The sequence below is a fragment of the Oncorhynchus kisutch genome, linkage group LG14 (genome assembly GCF_002021735.2).
Source record: "Oncorhynchus kisutch isolate 150728-3 linkage group LG14, Okis_V2, whole genome shotgun sequence".
Classification (NCBI taxonomy): domain Eukaryota; kingdom Metazoa; phylum Chordata; class Actinopteri; order Salmoniformes; family Salmonidae; genus Oncorhynchus; species Oncorhynchus kisutch.
In genome coordinates, this window is record NC_034187.2 from 28,800,592 (window position 1) to 28,816,029 (window position 15,438).

The 15,438-nt window shown below is 44.1% G+C and overlaps 1 protein-coding gene across 2 annotated transcripts in view; it reads right to left on the reverse strand.

Moving 5' to 3' along the window:
- Nucleotides 1-1,390: 1,390 nt before the first annotated feature.
- The window catches only part of LOC109904033 (signal-induced proliferation-associated 1-like protein 1), an 88,574-nt gene continuing 74,526 nt past the window's right edge, over nucleotides 1,391-15,438 (reverse strand). The window contains exons 12-21 of one of the 2 annotated variants that reach the window (XM_020501098.2): nucleotides 15,045-15,184; nucleotides 14,515-14,594; nucleotides 13,610-13,980; nucleotides 6,977-7,201; nucleotides 6,523-6,679; nucleotides 6,070-6,271; nucleotides 4,841-4,984; nucleotides 4,602-4,710; nucleotides 4,262-4,340; nucleotides 1,391-3,310 (exon numbers count right to left, since the gene is read on the reverse strand). In XM_020501098.2, the coding sequence (XP_020356687.1) occupies nucleotides 3,167-3,310; nucleotides 4,262-4,340; nucleotides 4,602-4,710; nucleotides 4,841-4,984; nucleotides 6,070-6,271; nucleotides 6,523-6,679; nucleotides 6,977-7,201; nucleotides 13,610-13,980; nucleotides 14,515-14,594; nucleotides 15,045-15,184 (1,651 nt within the window). In that variant the 3' untranslated portion in view covers nucleotides 1,391-3,166. Of the gene's footprint in view, nucleotides 3,311-4,261; nucleotides 4,341-4,601; nucleotides 4,711-4,831; nucleotides 4,985-6,069; nucleotides 6,272-6,522; nucleotides 6,680-6,976; nucleotides 7,202-13,609; nucleotides 13,981-14,514; nucleotides 14,595-15,044; nucleotides 15,185-15,438 lie in introns of both variants that reach the window. The other variant, XM_031788201.1, reaches the window with a different exon arrangement.

Here is a 15,438-nt window from a genome sequence, read left to right on the forward strand (position 1 = left end):
GAATGGGAGAATCTCCCCAAATACAGGTGTGCCAAGCTTGTAGCTTCATACCCCATGTATTCGCTGCCAAATGTGCTTCAACAAAGTACTAATTAAAGGATCTGAATACTTATGTAAATGTGATATTACATTTGTATTTTTTTAAACGTATTTTTGCTTTGTCATTATGGGGTATTATGTGTAGATGAGGGGGAAAAACTATTCAATTAATTATAGAATAAGGCTGTAAAGTAACAAAATGAATACTTTCTGAAGGCACTGTACATCAGTCAAATGTACCATTAAGACGGGCTAGGCTCGTGCATCATTTAATTAACATGATAAAAAGATCTCCAGCTAAATCCATCTGTTTCAGCTAGATATATTTGTTTTTGTATGGGCTTCGTTTCACGAAAACATCTATAGCATCCGGTTTGGCCTACAATATACTCAGTGGAAAGGGGAGACTCTCACGAACACAATGGTGTACTCCACAAGTGTCATGGGACTCATCTGAAGGGAACCCGGTACCGGAAAAAAAATGGATGGAAGTAGTTTTGTGCCCCCCAAAACAAGGGTTAGATATGTGTCAACAATATATAAATAATTCCTGAGCTTTCTTATATCTCTTCGGTATACGACAGACACTTAAAAACCTTATTCCTTATGATTTATGTTTTGACTGTCTGTTTTGCCATGAATGCTTATTCAATGTGTTTCTATGGGCTATAGCAGTAAAGGCCAAACAGTTCTTCATTTGTGAAATATGACGTCCCCAAACTCTTCTGCTTCTCTGCTCCTCTCTGGACTCGCTGCATTAATCAACAGGATCAGTAAACTGGGACTGGTTCTGATCTGTGTACAGTACAGCGTGATCTAAATCATGTCCTAGGACCTAGAGAGAACATCTGAGGAAGTCAACAACTCTGAACTCAGCAGGGAGAACATTTTTCGCCAGTAGATTCACAAATGGAAAAATATGGTCCCTTTAGTTTTTTCCCCCTTGTATCTAATCTTAATTTATCCAGGTTAATCTCAATGAGAAATATGTTTCTTGCATGAAAAACCTGGTTCAATATTAAAACAATATCAATATCACAAATTACTTTCCTGTATGACACTCCTGAGGCTGTCACTGGACTGTCAAGTCCTGGTAACACCTCGGTGGGTTATTCTCTATTGTCATGCTCCAACAGGGAAGATATGGGGTGTGCTGTACTCCATAGGCTCCGTGTAGCTTTTTGTTCATAAGCCCAATGCATTGTTGCTGGGGGGAAAACGTACATGAAGGTAATAATCTAGAACCTAATAATAATCTATAAGGATTCCTGGAAGCTAAGTGGAAGCCTGTACTGCCGCTACATCATACATACCAAACCTGCATCTGGGTCTGCAGGCATCACTACAAAGATACAATTGAACAAAATATCTTTAATAGATATAAACATTTTTACACATCACAGCTCAAAGGAAACATCATCACATGCTGTAATACATGTCAGGAAGGAAGGTGCAAATGATGATGAGCGTCGGAATCCGTTGATATATATACAGGTTGTACAGAATGGGAACCAAAGGGGAAGCGTGGGGGTTTTAATAGTACAACTGACTGTAGCCATGGAGGGTCTACCAAGTTACTTACTAATAGACTTAGATGACTGTAGCTGGCATTTCAGGATTTACTTAAAATCGTTATGTGTCATGACATACAGTACCGATTTCATCGACAGAGAGTAGAACAGGATGAAATACATGTGGCACCAGGGGCTTTGTAACATGCTGTGGATCAGGTATGGAACGTATTTCCATGTAACGACATGTTATCATCACTAGGTGGCACTGTGGATCCAATACAGCAGGCAAGTGAGGATGGGACCATACCAATAATCAAATAGACCAAGTAGAATCAGTATCATCAGTTAGAAGTGAATTGAACAGTACGCCTGGTCTTCCAGTCATCCACCCAGTCAGTCCAGTTGTTTTGATATAATAACCAATAGTACATTCTGGAACTACTGTATCCAGTAAGCCCATCTTACCCTCCTGAAATGAGCGCAGTCCACAGAGAGTCATAGTGTGTAGTGGTAAAACAATATAAGGTGTTTTGCAGTGGTAACATTTCTGCTCATATATATTTACAAAATAAATTGTTGAACAGCTTTGGTCGATGATGAATTTTGAAGCTTATTCTCGTCATTATGGCACCCATATTATTTCATTTGTATATTTTTTTACGTGGCAAGTTAAGTACTTTTCATCAGTTAACTAGCTGTAGTCATGTACAGTACTGTATGTGAGGTATACTCAACCCCCTATAACATGTTTTACATCCCTTTATGGAGGATCAATGGGAGAGGCATCACTGAGAGGCATCGACCATAATAGTACTAATATTAAACTATATCCAATACACAGTACACAGGCCAAGACACTGCCTGTCATTTCCTTTCTAGACTTGTACTGAAAGGGACAAGTTCAATTCTAGGGGACAAGCGACAGCCCCGTCGTGTTTTTCCATAAATTGCTAACAAAATAACATCTGATCACTCAAACTTTCAATATGCAACTTGGACTTTCGCAATCTCTTAAATGTGCTGTGAACCTGTTAACAAACAGGTATATGTGTGTATGTGTATGAACTGAATGCAACACACGTTTCTGAACTGTTCCCTGCTGGGAATGTCTTAAATAACACACGGCTGTCCTACAATGGACAATTTGTTCCACTGTGGAGAGGAGTACAGTATGAAGGAGCAGGATCTGAAGGACAAGGTCAACATGAGAAGGTTCCACAGCATAGCCCAGGGAAGTTAATTCATCTCTGTCAGACATGCAGGGACACTACAGTATAGTGCCAGCAAATCCTAAAGAAAGGACTGCATGCTGGTCATCTCTGTCTCTCCTCCTTTAAAACACCTCTCATTGAGTCGTTAGTGGTGGTGGTACTACAGATCCACTGTGTTGAAGAATAATGGCCGATCATGATGGGATCAACAGTTCATGTTGATCATACAGCATTTACATCCACTGTGAATCGGTCCATGTCAATAGCAGAATATCAGTTCTAATGAAGAAATCAAAGAAGCAAGTCCTGTGGTTCTGAGCCCCCATAGTGTGAATCAGTTTGAGTTTGAGTGTATTGTGGTCACGTGTGTTCAGTTGTTCCTCTCAATAGCACATGGATCAGTCAGTTCATGTCGATGGTGTTGAACACCCACTCTGTGAACTTCTTGAGCTTGGCCGAGGCGCTGTACGACTCCTCCTGGAGCCGCTGGTTGTCCTCTCTCAGGCTCTGTATCTGGGCCTGCAGAGACACCTTGGCATCCTTCTCCTGGGGACACACAGGGAGTCATCATTAACACAGTGAGGAGTGGGAGGCTCTCATTACTCTCTAGTACTGTCCTCACACACAGGGAGTCATCATTAACACAGTGAGGAGTGGGAGGCTCTCATTACTCTCTAGTACTGTCCTCACACACAGGGAGTCATCATTAACACAGTGAGGAGTGGGAGGCTCTCATTACTCTCTAGTACTGGCCTCACACACAGGGAGTCATCATTAACACAGAGAGGAGAGGGAGGCTCTCATTACTCTCTAGTACTGTCCTCACACACAGGGAGTCATCATTAACACAGAGAGGAGAGGGAGGCTCTCATTACTCTCTAGTACTGGCCTCACACACAGGGAGTCATCATTAACACAGAGAGGAGAGGGAGGCTCTCATTACTCTCTAGTACTGTCCTCACACACAGGGAGTCATCATTAACACAAAGAGGAGTGGGAGGCTCTCATTACTCTCTAGTACTGTCCTCACACACAGGGAGTCATCATTAACACAGAGAGGAGAGGGAGGCTCTCATTACTCTCTAGTACTGTCCTCACACACAGGGAGTCATCATTAACACAGAGAGGAGAGGGAGGCTCTCATTACTCTCTAGTACTGTCCTCACACACAGGGAGTCATCATTAACACAAAGAGGAGTGGGAGGCTCTCATTACTCTCTAATACTGTCCTCAGGAGATGTATACAGGGCAGGTATAACCAAAAGGCTGAGTAGTAAGTACCTGTGCCGAATGGGCACTACTGATATATGGAGAACTGGATCCACACTACACCCTTGTTTGACCTTTCCACACTGAGAAGGCTGCTCTTTCAACTGGTCTTTCTAACCACTGTTAGGGAAAGGGCACCAGGTTTAGTAAGAAGTGAACAGTAGAGTAGAGATGGCTAGGCTAAGGCTTAGCTTCCGGTGCTGAAGACCTGATTGTTTCTTGTCTCACCTTCTTTAGATCATCCTGCAGCAGCTTCACCATGGATTCCAGTTGGCTCACCTTCTCCATCAGACAAGCTGGGCTCTCACTGTGGGACGGGGGACACTGTTAACTACCATATTCTAAACTATAATAAGACTAGCATGACCTGGGGCATATTGGCTTAAAATAGTCAAGAGGTGTAGCAAGCCACAGCTTTAGAGCCTAGGAGTAGGGCCAGGAGTTTTTCATAATCAGGTTGCCTGGCCAGGAAAAACCTGGCCCAAGTTTTAGGATAAGCTCCAGGCCCTACCTATGTCTACAGAATTCTCTGGAGGTGCATGGTATGTAGTAGGTAAGTGGGTCTTACCCAGGCGAGGTGTTTCTCTGTGGGGAAGCCTGGGGTTCGGCCTGCTGGGGGCTGGGGGATGTGACCTCTGGGCTGGTGCTCCCATCATTAACAGATAACAGTCTCTGAACTGAAGACAGAGAAAAACACAACAGTTACAGCTTCAGTTACAGCTCAGATTGACAACACACAGGAAAGAGACAGGGCACTGCTACCCTCTGGTTGGTAAAGATAGTAAATCTCCAGCTTACTTTGCCTACCCTCAAAGGCCTTGGCAGCATCCACCAGGTTGGACCAGTCCAGAGCACGGTCAGCTCCAGAGTTAGGCAGGGGCATGAGGCATGGGTCCCCCAGCTGCTGTCTCCTACCCCCCTGGTCCTGGCTGGACGACTCACATAGATCACCTGCAGGGAAGAGGAGCGGGGGGACGAGAGACAGCAGATTAGAACAGAATAAAGTACATACTAAAAGATTACACATAACTTGTTTAGAGTCACCCATACTTAAGGACATAAGTATACACTGATACAGTCTATTGTCATGACATTGGCCTGGGGGTAGGTTTATGACAGTCATAAATACCTCTTCCCCCCTTTTTCCTCTCTCTACCCTACTGATGTTACATTTGCAAACACCTTGGTTAACATAGAGATTCTGGGAACTTCCGAAGGTGGGGGGAAATGAACTATATTCTGGTAATCCGACCAATTGAACATATGCGGTGGTACTTAATGAATATGATGTCATTTCGGTTGTCATCTCATACATTCTCATCAATGATAAGATGACATAAACTCTACAGTGGAAAGTCTACACATCAGAGTTATCGGATACACATGGAATTGTTGTTCAATTTAAATGCTTGAATATGAAATTATTTGTGATGGGATAAAAGGTGATTTTAGCTTCTAAAATTTGAGATTTGGGTTTTCATGAGTGAATTAGGCCTGACTCAGTGGCCCGCCCACGTGAAGAGATATAGGTTGTAAACTATGAAACACACCCCTTTTCTCCCTTCCTATATAAAGCCTTGACGACAATATAACCTCCTGTTCCGAGGACGTGAGGACGACGGTCCGATGTCAGAATGGTTCAGATAATAACTACAGAATGAAGCCAACATCAGCGTGAGCTTTGGTTGCGAATGGTATGAACTTTGAACTCTTATTCACTACAGAAGTGATACCTCCTAGCCATTGAGTTAGCAACAGCAACTGCAAACGCAGGTTAGGAAGGAACAGACAGAGTATTCCGTCTACCACACAACAACGTTACTATAACGTATCCAATTTACCAGAAGAGACATTCTTCAAAGGACAAAGGACTCGGTTGGGCAACACGGTCTTCCATCTACCACCAAACTACTGAAATGCAGCTTCACTACGACACTATGATAAACTGTGCTCCTCTGGTTTTAGATGGAGCCCATGTAGGATAAACAGGCATTGGCATTACTCAAGGATTACTTTCAGGAAAATCAGAGGCTAACCCAGAGACTTGTGTGAGGGTTGACGGGGTGGCGCGTGGCGGGTGGTGGGCGAGCGGGGTATGGTGGAGCAGCTGAAGAGCAGGTCGTTGGGTGTCTGTCTGTGCCCGCTGAACGCGGGCTCCCGCTGCCCGCTGTAGATGCTCTCGTCTGACAGGGTCCTCTGCAAGGAGCGCCGGCTGGGAGGGGGGACGGGGAAAGAGGGCTGGAGAGAGTGAGGGGAGAGAGAGGAGCAATGTGAGGCTGCTGATTGACCCCATAAACTCAGCATTTAGCCTTTAGCATGTTGACCAGTGTATGTGGCAAAGCAGGGGAGGGAGTTTGGATTCATCATGCAAATACAGCATATCGACTACTCTGGAAGTTCCATGGGAGTTCTCATCAATTTGACAATTATCATGGTAAAATGGATGATGGTGACATTGCCTGTTAACACAGAGCAGTGCTGCCCGCTACCTTTTGGTCGTGGGAGGAGGGTGGGGGGCTGTCTAGGGTGATGAGTTTCTTCAGGTCCTCCTGCAGGCTGGACGTGGTGACACGCTGGGGGGATTGGGCCCTGAGCTGAGCCCTGAGCTGGGGCTGGCCACCAAGCAACCCATCACTCTGGTGACGTCTGAGAAAGAGGGAGTGCAAAGACCAGCAGTGTTAGGTTGCAGTTCTCGGTTCAACCACATGGTGGGAGTGTTGTACTCGTTTATAAACAAAAACATGAGCCACAACAAGTGGGAAAGGCATCTCCTCTCAGTTGACTCAGATCTCAAGTCTCTCTAACATCAACAATCTAGAACAGTAAGATTTGTTTCAATAGGGAAAGAACATCCTTTCACAACATGACTTGTAATGGCCTCAGTGACGTGTCAATAAACACATGTATGTTCAACATTCCTCCTCTACTGCTCCCCATGCTTACTTGCGTGTTTTGCCAAAGTCCACAGAGTTGATGGTACCTCCAGGCTTCCTCCAGCCGATCAGGTACTTGGAGGTGGCTCCCTGGCGGGGGTAGAAGCTCTTGGGGCCTCCAGGGGAGAGGGAGGTCTGAGAGGTGGGGGAGGTGGCAAGGGCTGACTCCTCCTGGGAGGAGCTGGGACTGCAGCCTGGACCCATGGGACTGCCAGACTGGCCCGAGCTCAGAGTACTGGTACGGAAAAACATGGATATGGGTTAGTATAGGTATATTTATACTAATGTATTCATAACTCGCAGACACCATTACATCGGTGTTCCACTTCACATTTCTGTAATGTGCACTCATCTATGAACACATTTCTGTACAATATTTCAAAAACATATGGTAATTGTGACTACTTTCCCCACACACGACATCTCTGATGTCTCCACATCTTGAGATTAGAATTTAAATTCATAAAGAAAAAGAAATAGGACAGAGTGTCCTTGGACTTCTTCCATGTTAACATTTCAAACAACATTTCTCCCCAGTTTGACATGAAAGCGAGCATCTCCCTCCTCAGACATGCTGTGTGTACAATAAAACAGTCACTAGTCTGGTGGAGTTATTTCAGAGCCACAGAGGAGAGGCTGAGGAGAGGAGGAAACGCTCTGTTCACTCAAAGGAACTGTGGTTTAGGAGTGTTAACAGTGCTGAGCTCTCACATTCAGCATTCCACAGTGTTTCAAGTGCTCTCTTTCTCTCTGTGAGAACCTGGCTCACACACAAACAAGCACGCATACACACACACGCGCACATACAAACACAAACACACACACTCAGATACACACACGCATGTGCACAAACACACACACCCAGATACACAGACACATGTGCACACACACACACACACACACACAGCAGGTTGCTGCTTGCTACCTCTCACCACCAAACCGCAAGGCTTGGGAGTTTTCCATCTGGGACAATAGGGGATATATAAGGACTACAAAGCATCACTGTCTGCTTAATGAAACATTGATACATGAGAGGAAATGCATTGGCTGCATAAAGAGGAGACTGTAATAGAACTCTAGTGTCCCACATGAAAAACTACTACAGTTTACTACACAATACTACAGTACTTACTATAGAATTCTGTAGTATACTATATTACACACTGTACCAGTGTTGTTGTGCTCGAGACCGGTCTCGAGACCACATATTGAGTGCCTCGGGTCTTGTTTCAATGTCGGATACATTTGTACTCGGTCTTGACTCGGTCTCGGACAGTGAGGACTCTTAATTTCTTCCCGAGACCAGCAGAGTAAAAATCTCATAATTATCAGCTTCCATTCAGTCAGCACATAAAACCGCTTCGCCAGGCCAAAAATATACAGTGGGGCAAAAAAGTATTTAGTCAGCCACCAATTGTGCAAGTTCTCCCACTTAAAAAGATGAGAGAGGCCAGTAATTTTCATCATAGGTACACTCAAACAGACAAAATGAGACAAAATGAGGAAAAAAAAATCTGAAAATCACATTGTAGGTGGATTATGGTGGAAAATAAGTATTTGATCACCTACAAACAAGCAAGATTTCTGGCTCTCACAGACCTGTAACTTCTTCTTTAAGAGGCTCCTTTGTCCTCCACTCGTTACCTGTATTAATGGCACCTGTTTGAACTTGTTATCAGTATAAAAGACACCTGTCCACAACCTCAAACAGTCACACTCCAAACTCCACTATGGCCAAGACCAAAGAGCTGTCAAAAGACACCAGAAATGAAATTGTAGACCTGCACCAGGCTGGGAAGACTGAATCTGCAATAGGTAAGCAGCTTGGTTTGAAGAAATCAACTGTGGGAGCAATTATTAGGAAATGGAAGACATACAAGACCACTGATAATCTCCCTCGATCTAGGGCTCCACGCAAGATCTCACCATGCGGGGTCAAAATGATCACAAGAACGGTGAGCAAAAATCCCAGAACCACACAGGGGGACCTAGTGAATGACCTGCAGAGAGCTGGGACCAAAGTAACAAAGCCTACCATCAGTAACACACTACGCCGCCAGGGCATCAAATCCTGCAGTGCCAGGCGTGTCCCCCTGCTTAAGCCAGTACATGTCCAGGCCCATCTGAAGTTTGCTAGAGAGCATTTGGATGATCCAGAAGAAGATTGGGAGAATGTCATATAGTCAGATGAAACCAAAATAGAACTTTTTGGTAAAAACTCAACTCGTCGTGTTTGGAGGACAAAGAATGCTGAGTTGCATCCAAAGAACACCATACCTACTGTGAAGCATGGGGGTGGAAACATCATGCTTTGGGGCTGTTTTTCTGCCAAGGGACCAGGACGACTGATCCGTGTAAAGGAAAGAATGAATGGGGGCCATGTATCGTAAGATTCCATCAGCAAGGGCATTGAAGATGAAACGTGGCTGGGTCTTTCAGCATGACACTGATCCCAAACACACCGCCCAGGCAATGAAGGAGTGGCTTCGTAAGAAGCATTTCAAGGTCCTGGAGTGGCCTAGCCAGTCTCCAGATCTCAACCCCATAGAACATTTTTGGAGGGAGTTGAAAGTCCGTGTTGCCCAGCAACAGCCCCAAAACATCACTGCTTTAGAAGAGATCTGCATGGAGGAATGGGCCAAAATACCAGCAACAGTGTGTGAAAACCTTGTGAAGACTTACAGAAAACGTCTGACCTCTGTCATTGCCAACAAAGGGTATAAAACAAAGTATTGAGATAAACTTTTGTTATTGACCAAATACTTATTTTCCACCATAATTTGCAAATAAATTCATTAAAAATCCTACAATGTCATTTTCTGGATTTTTTTCTCTCATTTTTGTCTGTCATAGTTGAAGTGTACCTATGATGAAAATTACAGGCCTCTCATCTTTTTAAGTGGGAGAACTTGCACAATTGGTGGCTGACTAAATACTTTTTTGCCCCACTGTATATACTTTTTTCTTGAAACATTATTTCAACCGCCTATATCTATTATAGACATGTTTGTACAGTGGCAAACCTATAGGTCTTCAGTGTGTGACTAGTTTGTGATTCTGAAAGGACAGCAACCGTGGTACCAACACACTCATGTAGGAGAGTGCATAAAGGGCCAGTGTTGTAGTGGAGGGTATATGCAGGTATATACCGTAATACCAACACACTCATGTAGGAGAGTGCATAAAGGGCCAATTGTGCACCGCCCTATGGGACTCCCAATCACGGTCGGTTGTGATACAGCCTGGAATCGAACCAGGATCTGTAGCAACGCCTCTTGAACTGAGATGCAGTGCCTTAGACCGCTGTGCCATTCGGGAGCCACAAGGAGCCCCATCAACTGAGAAATCACGCACAAAGTAGCCTACACAATCACAAAGCACCTGAAATATATACGCGAGCGCTGCACACATAGCCTAGTTTCAGTGGAATATCATCTGCAGGCAGCAAGAGCGTGCTGCTCTCAACTGGTTTTGGCATGGAGCAGCTCACAGCAGAATGACATCAGTAGCTGGTAGACGTTTAAACTTATGATATCAACCAGTAAATGCTAACGAAGGCAACAATGGGTTATCAAACCAAGTATTAAAAAGTTTAGTCCGAAGTGTTGGTTAGTAGGCTATTTGTGATGCGCAATTGTCCTCATGCACTGTTTGCATCAGTGACATAGACATAGATGAGCCTGGGTGGACAGAGGCCCACGCACTGGGGAGCCAGGCCCTGACAGGCCCACCCAATCAGATCGATGTGGTTTAAGCATTGTTGTGGAGTTAGACCACACATTTTTAGTCTATTTTCAATTGACATATTTTTGTGTGATTTTGAGAGTGAAAATCTGAAAAATCTATAGGAAAACTCATAAAAAAACCATAGGAAAAGATACAATTTTTCACACAGGGTGTCTTTCCTTCACTGGGAAGGTCGTTTGGGAACTTTTAGGCAAAATTTGAGTACACCCACTTCTCTAGGCACCACTACACCACTGCATAGGGCCGATGGAAAGACAGCAGTCACACACAGCATGATGTTAAAGGATAAGCAGTCCATAAACTCTGACATAATAAGCCAGTAGGTCCCAATCATAAAAATACAAAAACACAACCATTAAACATTTCCGAATCGAAATGTACAACTATGACCTCCCATGGCAAAAATAATTTCATGTTTAGCCCACAAAGTAACTGATGACCTAAAGTTTCAAGTAAAACTGACAGCATTTTAACTACTTTGCAGATATGAAACAAACAGACAATCATAATATCAGTCAAAAATATCAAATGCTTATGCTACAAAACCAACTTAAAAATAGGTTATATTTGACTCAACGTTCCATGACGTACACTAACATGCTGACTACACCGCCCACGTCGTGTCCGTGAGCGTTGCAAAATAAATGTACACATACATGTGATTCAATCATTGCACCCACACTGCTCGCGCAAGTCAACGAGCGTCTGCGTAACTTGGTTCTATTTGTGACGCTAGACGCGCTGCAAGTCCCACCTCTTCCAACTCCTCATTGGTTTTTAGGAGCATATACCCACGTGGGTGATTGAAAGCTGAACTGAGGTCCACACTCCAGTCCAGTTGGTGGTGGTAATGCACCTTAATAAGATTTCATGTTGCTAAAATGCTGTCAGTTCCACTTTAAATGCAACCATGTTTCACACACATAAGTTATTTTCAAAGAGATGGCTAACAACGGCAAGTGTGCTGCAGTAAAAAACACAGTTCCACTCACCAGATTGTGCAGTGACCTGTTGGCCTGAAAGAAGGCAGAAGTTTCCATACGTTTTTCTGAAAACGGTCCCACCCATTAAGTCAAAATATGATTGGTTGATTCCACTGTCAAAATGTTGCCCTAATACAGTTGAATGGCAGATGCCTTTATCTACCTTCTGATGGCCTAGCCAATGGCTAACTTAGCTAGCTAAATGTATCTCCCCACAGACCAGCAAAGAAAGAATCCTGATTGTATATTTTTATCTCTTCAGTGTTAACCCTTTCCCTTCCAACAAAAACTGAAGGGATTGAATCAGAACATCAGTGAACATAATGATATGATTATCATTGTTATTATATTTTTATAATCATTATTTAAAAAAATCCTTAGCCCTTCTCTGAAGGTGTAGAAGGCCCTCATTGTTCCCCACTGTGTTTGGGTTAATAATAATGTGTGGCTCTATTTTCCCCCAGCATGCATTTTTTTTCTCACTTTTTGAATGTCTAAAGAATCCATATGATGTTCTGAAAAATGAACACAGAAATACTGGACATTATGAACTCTTATTATATTATGGTGGTGATTTGACAAAATTACAATCAAGGTCTTGAATTGGACTCGCATTAGTCTTGACTCGGTCTCGCCCCCCCTCCGGGATTAGTCTTGACTCGGTCTCGCCCCCCCCCCCGGGATTAGTCTTGACTCGGTCTTGCCCCCCCTCCGGGATTAGTCTTGACTCGGTCTCGCCCCCCCCCCCCCCCCCCCCCCCCGGGATTAGTCTTGACTCGGTCTTGCCCCCCCTCCGGGATTAGTCTTGACTCGGTCTCGCCCCCCCCCTCCGGGATTAGTCTTGACTCGGTCTCGCCCCCCCTCCGGGATTAGTCTTAACTCGGTCTCGCCCCCCCCCCCGGGATTAGTCTTGACTCGGTCTTGCCCCCCCTCCGGGATTAGTCTTGACTCGGTCTCGCCCCCCCCCCCTCCGGGATTAGTCTTGACTCGGTCTCGCCCCCCCCCCTCCGGGATTAGTCTTGACTCGGTCTCGCCCCCCTCCGGGATTAGTCTTGACTTGGACACGATTTGCTCCGGTCTTGGTCTTGAATCGATCTCGAACACAACCATGCACTGAAGTATCCCTCAATCATGTGTAGTATTTAGTATAGAATGTTGTAGAATACTATAGTATATACTACAGTATTATCCACAAAAAAAAACAAAAAAAAAACACTACAGTCCGCAAATAGACTTAAAAAAACTATAGTAAATATTACAGTATTTAATTTGCATATACCCTGCCCATTCCCCTTCCACATATCCCAATTTGTGGTGGCACATGATTGTGTACCCCATGGTTATAGAAAAGAACAGGAGGAGAACACCTCCACTTCTATGTCAAAGATAGTAAAACAAAAATACTATAGTAAATACTACAGTAATGTATACAAAAACACTAAAATACATACTATAGTATATACAACTTTTTTTTACTACAGTATTTATACTATAGTAAACTACAAATACTACAGTAAACTGCAGTAAATACTACATTATTCACTACTACAGGCTCCCGAGTGGCGCAGCTGTCTAAGGCACTAAGAATCTCAGTGCTAGAGGCGTCACTACAGACACCCTGGTTCGAATTCAGGCTGTATCACAACCGGCCATGATTGGGAGTCCCATAGGGCGTCGCACAATTGGCCCAGCATTGTCCGGGTTTGGCCGGTGTAGGCCATCATTGTAAATAAGATTTTGTTCTTAACTGCCTAGTTAAATAAAGGTTCAATAATTTCAAAAAAACAAACAAACAGTGAATACTACAGTAAAGTCAGCAAAAACAATACAGTGAATACGATAGTATTCCTACCATAGTATACACTATAGTATTTTTTCATGTGGGGTAGCACAGCACAGGGAGGCACACACACCTGGAGTGGGACGCAGCATCACTGAGGGTGTAGGAACCACTGTCCGGGGCTGGGGGGAACACAAGGGGGCTCTGGGATGGGTATGCACTGCTCCCTGGGGGGCCGGGGGAGTCTGGGGCTGAAGGAGAGGTCTCTTGGGTCAGCCGATCTTTGGCTCTGGAACCCCCGGACCCTGTGGCCCCGTAGGAGGTAGCATCAATGCCGCTGTCTGTGGATGCCCCCTGTAGGTAGCCGTTGAGCTCTGAGTCAGGCCGTACCCCTGTCCTGCTGGAGCCAATCTCATACCACTTTTCATCACTCTGGGCAGAGCTGGAGGCATTACTGGACAGTGTGTTGCTGCCTGATTGGCTGGAGGAGTAGGAAGCTTCCACCTGTAGAGACAGAGACCCTACAGTCACGTCCTGGTTGTTTGATCATAGTAAATAAAGACTACTTTGACATAGACAACAATCTACATTGCCAAGCTAGTGCAGTCGGAAAGTATTCAGACCGTTGACTTTTTCCACATTTTGTTACAGCCTTATTGTAAAATGGATTTAAAAAAAAATCCCTCATCAATATACACACAATATCCCATAATCACAAAGCAAAAACGGATTTTTAGATTTTTTTGCAAATGTATTACAAATAAAAAACTGAAATATTACATTAACATAATTATTAATTTCAGGTAATTGTGCATTTCAAGTCAAATAACAACCCAATGTTTATATCCCAGGACAAAATAGCTAGCAACAGCAAGCTAGCTAGCTACATTTCCATAAATGTTTGCTTTTCGACCTGTCCCCAAATGAATATAGTTGATATTTCAACCTGCGTGTCCTGATCCTGTCCTGATCACGCACAAGCGGTCTGGTCAGCATGTTAGAAGTCATATTTGGTCATATTTGAGCCTGGTACCTCACCTTGATGTTCTTGTTGGGAGACAGGTGTGTCCCCTGTTCCTGCTGCTGGAGACGAGTTACTGCCTTGGATACAGCTGGGTCTGGGAGGGACAGGAACAAACAGAGGAATGAGAAACATAACAATACCAGTAACATAGAGAGCTATTCCTGTCTCTGACTCTCATCATCTGCATCACCCAAAACACCAGAGACATGGCTTGGGCATTTTCTAAAGCAGTGGTATTCAAAGATTTTCAGCAAATTTCTGGGGACCCCACTTTCCCCCAAGATTTTCTCGTGACCCCCACCCCACGTCAAATCTAATGACACAACCTTAAAATCGGTACATTTCGAATTTTTTATCAAAAAATAACTTAATTGCATTTTCATCTCTTATCAGAATGAAAATAAACCAATAAATACATTTACTCAATACAATTCGATGTTTCATATCATCTTTCTCAAAAACTATCATTTTGGCGACCCCACTGCGGTACCTGGGGTCGTGACCACGACTTTGAATGACACTGTTCTAAAGCATGTCCTCTTACCTGCTCTATCAGCCCCCCTGTCTGCCACCTCCCCTTCCACCGCATGGGGCCATCCAGTGGCAGGCTTAGTCTCGTTAGACCCCTCTCCCACTCCCTGATGCTCAGCAGACACAGGGGAGTGGCGGGTATTGTTGTTAAACCTAGAAAATAGATGGAAGAAGACGCCATCATGTCTAGCTGCATCATTTACTGAACAAAACAGGAGTACCTCTGCCACGATGAGTACAACATATCAACGAGACATATAATGATAACATATCATTTAGTCATTTCCTTTCTATTATTGGATAACTCCCAAAGAAGTAATTACAGTGAATACAGACTACATCTGAAAATAGAGCAATTTAAGTGAAACCCTACAGCGATCTGTTTCTAGATCTGAATTGTGGTCTGT